This window comes from Macrobrachium nipponense, chromosome 39, assembly GCF_015104395.2.
Source record: "Macrobrachium nipponense isolate FS-2020 chromosome 39, ASM1510439v2, whole genome shotgun sequence".
NCBI lineage: Eukaryota > Metazoa > Arthropoda > Malacostraca > Decapoda > Palaemonidae > Macrobrachium > Macrobrachium nipponense.
This window is the reverse complement of record NC_061099.1, coordinates 5,606,984-5,616,804: the sequence shown is the minus strand read 5'-3', so window position 1 is coordinate 5,616,804 and position 9,821 is coordinate 5,606,984. Positions and strand designations below refer to the sequence as shown.

The 9,821-nt window shown below is 35.9% G+C and overlaps 1 protein-coding gene across 1 annotated transcript; it reads right to left on the bottom strand.

Annotated features, from left to right (window-relative positions):
• Positions 1-1,196: 1,196 nt before the first annotated feature.
• LOC135210066 (DNA damage-inducible transcript 4-like protein) lies at positions 1,197-5,407 on the bottom strand. The gene is made up of 4 exons (XM_064242865.1): positions 5,185-5,407; positions 3,555-3,735; positions 3,250-3,408; positions 1,197-3,117 (listed from the first exon to the last, which is right to left on the bottom strand). The coding sequence occupies exons 1-4, from the start codon at positions 5,261-5,263 to the stop codon at positions 3,039-3,041; spliced, it is 498 nt and encodes a 165-aa protein (XP_064098935.1). The 5' UTR covers positions 5,264-5,407; the 3' UTR covers positions 1,197-3,038.
• Positions 5,408-9,821: the final 4,414 nt, after the last annotated feature.

Sequence of the window (9,821 nt, the reverse complement as noted above, 5' to 3'; positions counted from 1 at the left end):
AAGTGTTGCCTTTGGGTGTTCGTTTGTTTTTCCTGATTTCTTTCCTTTTTTTTTTATTTTTCCTCCGTGATTTCTACACAGCATTTGCATCCGGTCTCTAGGAAGCCAGATTCGGAAATAAAGATTCGGGAGGAAGAATAATCTATTTTCCATCATCTTAAAAAGAGTTGAATATGGACAAAAGTGAACGACACCACTCGATAAATAATGAAAAATGATGAACAAGCTCCTTCGCCTGGCGAATACCCGATGTGCGAATGTAAAAAACAAACAATTTCGAGCTGAACAAGGCCCGATAATACTGAAACTCTCTTTCTCTTCTTTTGGACGTGGACGAAATGACCAGTCATCAAAAACAATGCATTAAATTACAGGCAGAGCCGGTGAAAATTGCTGAAAGACAAAAAAGGAAACTTTGGCAACCGAACAAGACGGACACACCCACAAGCGAACGAACCGACTCATGCACGCACTCGCTCGCTGCCTCCTCCGGGCTCCCTCCCATCCACAATGACCTCTATCGCCCGATTGTACAGAAACCATTGCTCACATCTTTTCGTTCGTTTTCCAAATTTTGTTGACTGTTTCATTAATAGTTGATTCATGTTTACGATATTACTTCGAGCTCAAGTGTATTGCCACCGTACTTATCTATAAGTCTACGTTCAACCCTAACGCATATACAGCAGCATCCATTATCGAAAGTGCGTGAACATGACTCATCTTTTTAAAATATCCTTGTTCAGTAACTGCAAACGACTTGGTAAGCAACCTTTCAGTCCCTCTCTGGGCTACATTTGTATTTCATATTACAGCCCGCACCCACCTTATGCAAATACATGCTACAGAAAAATATGAATATATGTAGTTCGTTAGTGAACATTATGATTTCCATACCAGTAAGTACAATTTAAGCAAAGTATAACAACTTTTGAGGGAAAATATTTTATGAAAAACCTCATCTAAATTAATGCGACTGTAAAACTTCATTAAGGAAATGAATGATGATAATCCCACTAAACCGGGTATTCGGTATAAATATGGGAAAAACAGTACTTCAATTGCGACGGGCATCACATTACAAAGAGAGAACTGATTTGTTGCCCAAAGCATAGCTCATAATTCTCTTAATATCAAAGGCTAAAGTTTAGCCTTACCAATTAAGAAGAATAGGATATCAATGAATAAAACAAAGCTTTTAAATTATTACATTTGTACCTTTTTTTATTTTCTATATAGAAAAATATCACAAAGTAACATTATTATCACATGTGGCTAATACAAGCCTAGACTAGGTTCTTCGTGTTCCCGTATTCCATTTTACATCACCACATAACCTAATGGTTTGTATATTTTTAAAAAGAGTACCAAATACCACCACAGCTAAGTCATTTTTTTTTATATCAACACCTTTTCCTATATGTGCATACAAAACCATGAAAAACCATTGTATATATAATAAATAGGTAGCGAGCTTAGGGATCTTTCAAGGTTGCAGATACAATATAATATAAAGTTGTGATCCATAATTACATTTCTTTTTATGGCAGCCTTTTCTCTTTTTCTTCTATGTTTCTATTAGACTCTTGAGATCTAATTCATAAATACTTAAATATCTTTGTACGCCTCTTATATTGTAGGAGTCGACATTGCTGGAAGCCCACTTGATGAAAAAAAAAAAAAAAAAAATTGATTGAATAATCTACCTACATCAAGACATTCAACTATACCTCACAAGGCATAATAGGTAAGTGGTGTACATCTCATGAATAGAAACCAAAAGTAATATTGGTTGGTCCGTGGGAACACCTAGATTAAAAAAAAAATTGATAAAAAAAGATTCATATAACAAGTCCGTGAGCTACAAACAGTGTAACATTTGTAGAACCGAAAAGCGTATCGTCTGAATAAAAAAAAAGAACAATCAGTGAAAGCATAATGATTCGTTTACCAGCAAACACTGCTTTTTTTTTTAACATTTACAAGAAATGATGAAGTTACCACCTTGGGGAAATCGAACCTTAAAAATATTACAAAAAAACTGAAAATATTAACCCTTACATATACATTTCTTTGAACTTGTAAAACTGTTGGGCTTCAATTATTTTGAACACTTGAACAATTGATTCTAGCCATCTTTCACATTTGAGAACTTCGTTACGTACGAATCTTGGCCTCGTACACCATAAAAAAAAACCTTAATAAAAAAAGCGTTTCGTTAATTATTCTCTTTCTCTCTCAATTGTTAGAGAACTTAATATTAGCAACCACACACATTAAAACACGTAATTTCAAATCTTTCTTTAGATTAGTAAAGAGATCGATGTAGCTTCCTTTCAGGTCAAGTAAAACCCTACTTCTAATCACTCGGACGAGCAAAGAAAAAAAAATACATTCATACATATTCTGCAAAATGAAACAGGCAGACAGGCGCGCACACATGACAAACTTAAAGATGAGAGACTTTAAATTAGTCCACCAAATTATAATATCTCCAGTATGCCTTAAAAATGAGTAATGATTATAATGAAATAACCAATGTCTTATCCACGTATAAACTAGTGTAGGCTGGCTAAACAAGCCTGCAATATATACTATAGAATAAATGAGAAACTGTATGACAGTTGATGATATTCGGACGAATAACTACTACAAATGACTTGAAACACATATAAGATGACAGATGGATCTAGTTTTTTTTTTTTTAAATAGCTACGATCACTTAAAGAACAACGTCATAACATACTGCATTAGCTATTGTACATTACCCAACAGGAACAAAACCTGTGTGCAATACTTTTTGAGACTTCCAAAAGCCGACTGTGCAAAAAGAAGCCACGGGGGAGGGGGGGAGGAGGGGAAGTACCATCTTTCTCAGCACGACAAAAATAAGTCCATATACTTTCTCTTCTATCTTCTTCAACTGGAGGGAGAGGTGTTTGTTGGAAGTAGCAGTCGGCAACCATTCCGAAATCTGTTCTCTCGGGCCGCAGCTCGTGTTTATAATGTTTCTCTTTCTCTCTCCAAAAGCAGGAGTCTTACTCCTCAAAGCTGTATAGCCTCCTTTTAGTGAGATCATATTGGGATGATACTACCATGCGCCTTTTTCCCAGCGACCTGGAGAAGAAAATTTAAAAAATACAATGTAGAGTAACGAAAAAACTAGACATGGATTGTGATAATCATTTACGATCCCAAACAAATCACATACGAGCGCAGCAATATTGCACAAACTATAACAACACTCACCTAAAAATTCTGGCCATTTTCGTGTACCAGGAGGCTGCATCTGGTCTAAGCGTTAGACCTAAGATGTGGGTGGTTGGGGTGGTGGCGTCGGCTTTGACTTGCGCTAGCTGCTGCTGGCCGTTTTCCCCATCGTCCCAAATCACCGTAAGAACACACCCTCTGTTGGAGCAACAAAATAATACATTAAGACTAAAATGCTAAAACTGAGCAATAATTTAGCCGAAGTCTGCTCATATAACTGGATTTATGAACTAAATATATTATTCAAATGAACATTTACAAAATAGTCATTCGAAGCTACTCACCTCAATCCACAGGGTTCGTCCTTTGCGAAAAAGAGGACATGATCAGCTACTTGGTCCAGTAGATGCGGTGGGAGCAGAATATTGTTTTGAGTATTTGTTCTAACTTCCTCCTCTACTCTTCTTCTGAGGAAAGCTCGAGTGAGGACTTCAGTTGGGTCTTCCAAAGACGTTTCAGTTAAGTCTATCGAGAGAGAGAAGAGAGAAAAAAAAACTTTAAAATTCCAACTTCAATAACCACGTTTGAAAATCAACTTTAACCTAACTAGACCTAGTGTTATATTATATTATAATATATAATTATATATATTATATATATATATATATATATATCATATTGCTATATTTGGTGCAACGATTAAGCAACATCATTGACTTTGCAAACTATAAAGATACAGGGTTAAATAATCAACCCGAGTGAAAACTCATCGTCCCAACTCACCCTGACGATACAACAAGCACCATGTTTTTAACTTTTTTTTTTTTTTTTAATTTTTTTTTTTTTTTTTTTTTTTCTCCGCAGAAGCCTTGCTTAAACCCCATTTTTCTTCCCTCCCCGATTCCCCGAGGGGCCCCACTTCCCACATTCATGGGTGAATGAGGGAGGCAGGGGTGGGGGAAGAGAGGGAGAGAAAGAGAGGAGGGGGACCAATGATGGGGGGAGGGGGAGAGGACCGGGACGCAAACCACAGGGGCGACCGCCTAGCAACAGCATACTTCTACCATCGCCACCCCCCACCTACCTCTTCCCCTTCCCTCCTCCCCTTACAGAATAAAAGCTCTTGACGGGAAAAACTTCGCTCTCTGACATAACCGAGTTCGATGTTAATCCGTGCTTAGCACAGCCTGAGAATATTACTTAGCCCAATGATTCAAATAATTACATATAGGATATAATACTGTCAGCGAAAATGATCAATCTTGAAAGGTTCGGGAGCTCGGCCGATCCCAAGGAACTTTCCAAGTTTAAATTAGAATGAAGTCTTAGGTACTTAACACTATCAACAATATCTACTTGGAAATCATTTTGTTAAATCTAGTTAATACGTACATATTACCGTAAAAAAAATAGAAAAAAAAAAATCTGTCCTATGAACAAATTTAAAATGTAAGCCGAAAGCTGCTTGGCACTAAGCTAAGGCCTATCCACGGCCAAAGTCCTTTAATAACATGCTGTGCATACTTCATAATACTAAGGAAAACTTCACATCGTATGTGTATAGCCTTAGGGAAACAATACCTTATCCTAAAAATAAAAATAAAAATTTCGTTGCTACAATGAATTAATTAAGCTACGGTAAATCTAAGTTCTAAATTTTCCCATTCTAAGACATCAAAGGCAACTCTACAAATTTTACAAATAAACAGATATGTACATTAAGTCCCGTGAGAATTTGTACTTTTAAATTAACCTAAGCAAGCTATGCCTGGGCATCACATTCACAAGACTGCAACACTAATAGAATCTATATTTAATTTACCAACGTCAGTTCACGGTAAAAAAAAAAAATCTAGACATTAAATTGTTTAAAAATTTAGGCATTAAAGATTTTGAACATAAGATGAATTTTTGACAGCTCGAAAAATTATTCACGGGATAAGCCCCTAGGACTAAACCTCGTTCAATTCTTACCTTCTTCGGTAGGAAGGGGTCCCAGGAGATCACTCAAAGTTGAGGATGGTGAGGGGGTGAGCACCTTTAGATGAGCCATGGTTTCCGAATATTCACTTAAGAGACGTTCTTCTAGTACGTGCTCAGTTCGTGTCAGTGGCAGCGGTCTCTGTCAGAACCGGGCTAGCTTTGGCTTAACGTCTTCGCTCTTCGGCTTGTGAGCGTTGACTGAGCTTCCCGTTGATCAACACGAGCTATTTCATGCAACTGGTCGCTGCCGATCTCCACGAGAATTTTACCGGAGATTTTCACTCACTTACGTTACCCTTGGTCACCGGCATGCCCACCCCGCTGAAAGTATAAATACAACGCCATGTCGTTTTAGAATCATACAGATTAATTAAACCGATAATTACTTATACGCGTTTCTCCGACGCACCAAAATGCTTTATTAACTGCTGTCACGCCAATTTTGCAACAAAGAGTTGGCGATACAAAATTGAACGTAACGCTGGATGTCAAGAAATGTCTCTGTGGGACATGAGCGCATGCGCGACCCTCAAGGGCTGGAGTTGGCATCGTAATATGTTAAGCGTTTGCTTTATGCTTTTTCTTCACGAAAGTAATGTACTACGTAACATTCTATTGCACTCATAATTTTAAACACCTAAAAATACAATCTCCTGATATATAAGCATCCACATTCTCTTCGATCTTCGTGGCAGAAATAAGCAATCAAAATGACCTAACCGGCAACATCCTCCCCGGTGTCTTTGTTCACCTCGCTCGGGTGGTGGATGTTAAGAGCCGATATTGAGTCATGCCGGTATAAGATATAAAATGCAAAATATTTTTTAAAGAGGTGAAATTTCGTGTATACAACACTGCTTTTTACATTTGGCAAGCGATCCGACCATAAAAAGTGTCGTCGGAGTTAAAAAAAAAAAAAAAAAAAAAAATAACAGATCCCCTCTGGCCTCCAGAGATTTTCCTTCTGTAAAGCGGAAACAAACAAACAAAGAGCCTCCGATGGCGAAAGGTTACCAGAGACTTCATTTAAAAGGAGTTTCGTATCGAACAAAAAGTATTTTCTCTCCTATGAAAGCTTTGGCCAGATACATTATTACACGATTATAAATAAATAAGATAGTTTTGTGTTTAAAGTGGATGAATAAGGAGGGAAGAAGCACAGGAAGTATCATGAATTAGATTATTACTTTCTATTCGTCTTCCAACTTTGTGTATTACACTAGTCATGAGAATGAAAATACAAAAAAAAAATATTATTTAATAACAAAAGCTATGAAATTCTTTAGCTTACATGAAATATGAATTCTAGTCATTTTGCCCACCTCATTAGAGACTAAACAAACTGGAAAAAAAAGCAGAGAGAGAGAGAAAAAAACATTTTTCAATAATCTAGACACCAAATTATTTTGGATGCTATTCCAAATAATTATGTATATAATTCGAGACCTATACCGGATTACTATAGCAAGGTTCTGCAGACGACTTTTGAAAAAAAAAAAAAAAAAGAAAAAAAAAAAAAAAAAAAAAACTGTAGATGAGATTATATGCATTTTTATGCAAATCAATTAGATCACAAGAATCAATAGGTCTGTAGAGATATAAAGTAATGCAAACTTAAAGCAACATAGATAACTACTGAATATTTACATCAAATTCAGGAACTTCTAAACAGAAAATAATCACAAACAACCAAATCTAAAACTCGCCAGTAGTGACTTCGATAACAATGAAGTATTATGCTATCATCATTCTGGTTTGCTTCCACAAACTTCTCAACAGACCCAACCAAATGGTAATGATCTTCAGGTAACGTATTTCTGTGAGTGTCAGACATTAATCACTTCGATATGGTGAAACTCACACTGACTGAGAGAGAGAGAGAGAGAGAGAGAGAGAGAGAGAGAGAGGTTAGGGTGGGGGAAATGGGGAGGGGTCTTTTTCTGAAATTTATTCCTAAAATTTTGGAAAAAAAAAATCTCTAATATATACATTATATGCACAAATGGATTTACAAATGGATATCTAGCTCAACCTTCACAAAAATCAACCACTTGGCATAAGTAAACCAAATTCAATCGTACAAAGCCATTCATGAACAAGTGTCATGCTCATCCGTATTCGCAGTTTATGAATATATATATTTATGATAGCTGTTAATAACCTCATTAACAGCATGATACACGCTCCCCCCCCCAAAAAAAAAAATTAATTACTCTATGTTGCCAAGTGAGCTTTCGCAGAATACCGTGGCCTCCTAAAAATGAACCAGTTCCCCCAAAACCGCAAAAATGATTCGGCCAAATCAGTAAAACGCAATTGAAAGGAGGAAATGGTGAATATGCAGGTTTAAGGTACAGACTCTCCGCTTGAAAGCAGGAAAGTGGGATGGGAATAAAGAAGCAACGACTGTTTTTAAGGTTAAATTTGACAATAACTGAGATTTAGTTGTTAGGAAGATGTATAACTCGTAGAGCACAACGTTTCATTTTCCGGTATATTAAACACACACACACATTATACACACACACACACACACACACACACACACACACACACACATATATATTAATATATATATATATATATATATATATATATATATATATATATATAATTCCTTCAATTTTATTAATCTTTTCAGCTGCCTCTTTCTCCGTCATAAATAAATCTCTCTCTCTCTCTCTCTCGTCCTCTCTCTCTCTCTCTCTCTCTCTCTCTCTCAAGGTTTGAACGCGTGGACAAAAAAAAAAAAAAAAAAAAAAAAAAAAAAAAAAGGAATCAAAACGACAGTTGATATTTTTATGGTGAGTAAATACAATGCTCGGGCAGGGCGTCCATGACTGGGAAGGACAAAGAATTATTACTGTTATTATTATTATTATTATTATTGTCTTTGGAGTGACTCAGTTAGACCAAGGATTGCTGTGTGAATAAGTCCTTAGAGAAATCTGCAATAATAAAAGCGCAATCAGTTTATTTATGGAAGTGAAAGGAGGTTCCAACAGAAACAAATCACTGACGGTTGTGCTTTGCGAGTAGGTAAGGGTGGACGAGCTAGGTGACTTGAATGTAAAAGTACGTAAGTAAGTGACTGGGAAGGAAATGGCTGAGTAGTGGGTTTGGAGCGCGTGAAAGGAATAAGTGATAAGTTTGATTTAAATTCTTGACTTGGGGGAATAGGTCTATGAGGTTCCAAAAGAGAATTTTCGTGACTAAAACTCTGGCAAGAGAAAAATGCTTTCGATCATACTTTTAAACACAAAATAAATGAGTACAACGTATTCAATTTCATGTGTCTTGAAAGTTACAAACCACATTTCAGCATTTATTACCAAAAGTAAAATGTCACCTTTCGAGAAATTTCAGGTTATGTAGTGACTGAGTTATCAAGACCCATATTATGATTTAGAATTCTTTATGGAGTATATACTGATCACACTCAAATGTAAGAGATTGATGAGGCTTCCAGCACAAACACAAACACACAAACACACACACACACACACACATATATATATAATGTACCTATACATACATACATACATACAGTATACACTATATGTATGTGTATGTCATAAATTTACAGTTGTGTGAAAGCCCATCAACGTATATCATTACTTATAATGAGTTAAAACGATAATGACTCAAATAACCCGAAACGTTTCCTCTCTCCGTCTCTTTCCGGAACGTTCGACGGGGAAAGAGAGAGAGAGAGAGGGGAGCGGTGTGGGGGGGGGACACCCTCCCCAACCAGTCAGTAGATGGCTGTCGGCGAGCCAATCGGCAACCAGCACGCCGCTCCTGGGAGATGGGGGTGATAACTTGATGGGGAGAGATGGGGATGAGAAGAAGGCGGTAAATATGAACGGAAAGGGATATATTACGGAAACTCTATTCTTTACTAACTTAAGTTATTTAATTCTTAAATAACTGTTTTATCATTCACTATTTGGAATTATGTTTACTTTGGCCATATAATATAGATAGATATATTATTCATAGTCAAAACTGGTATCAATGGACAAGCTAAAACAGGATGACGAAATCATCGTTACCGTCTCTCTCTTCTCTCTCTCTCTCTCTCTCTCTCTCCTCTCTCTCTCTCTCTCTCCTGTTAAAGAGGAATGAAAAATTTTCCTCATATATATATATATATATATATATATATATCTATATATATATATATATATATATAGATATAGATATATATATATATATATATATATATATATATATCTATATCTATATTATATATATATATATATATATATATGATATAGATATAGATATATAATATATAATATATATATTATATATATATATATATATATATAATACATTACATTCCTATATATTACAATAAAGCGAATATACCACCATCATACAAACGAAAATAAAACACATCAACGAATAATCTCTCTCTCTCTCTCTCTTTATACTAAGATGTCATGTGACATAATACTGAATCAGTTGATAAAAACTTCCAGTATGAAAGAAAGAGAGAGAGAGAGAGAGAGAGAGAGAGAGAGAGAGAGAGCAGAACATCAAACACAAGAAATAAATAAACGTTAAAAGGTCAACAACGGTTCGTAAATGGATAAATGAATAAACGACGATCACAGAAAAAC

What these genes read in the sequence shown, in the direction of transcription:
- LOC135210066 (XM_064242865.1), bottom strand. Translation starts at nt 5,263, where the DNA reads ATGGCTCATCTAAAGGTGCTCACCCCCTCACCATCCTCAACTTTGAGT. An exon ending in ACCCCTTCCTACCGAAGAAG is followed by an intron (nt 3,736 to 5,184) that starts GTAAGAATTGAA and finishes CTCTCTCGATAG; the next exon opens with ACTTAACTGAAACGTCTTTG. An exon ending in AAAATGGCCAGAATTTTTAG is followed by an intron (nt 3,118 to 3,249) that starts GTGAGTGTTGTT and finishes TTTCTTCTCCAG; the next exon opens with GTCGCTGGGAAAAAGGCGCA.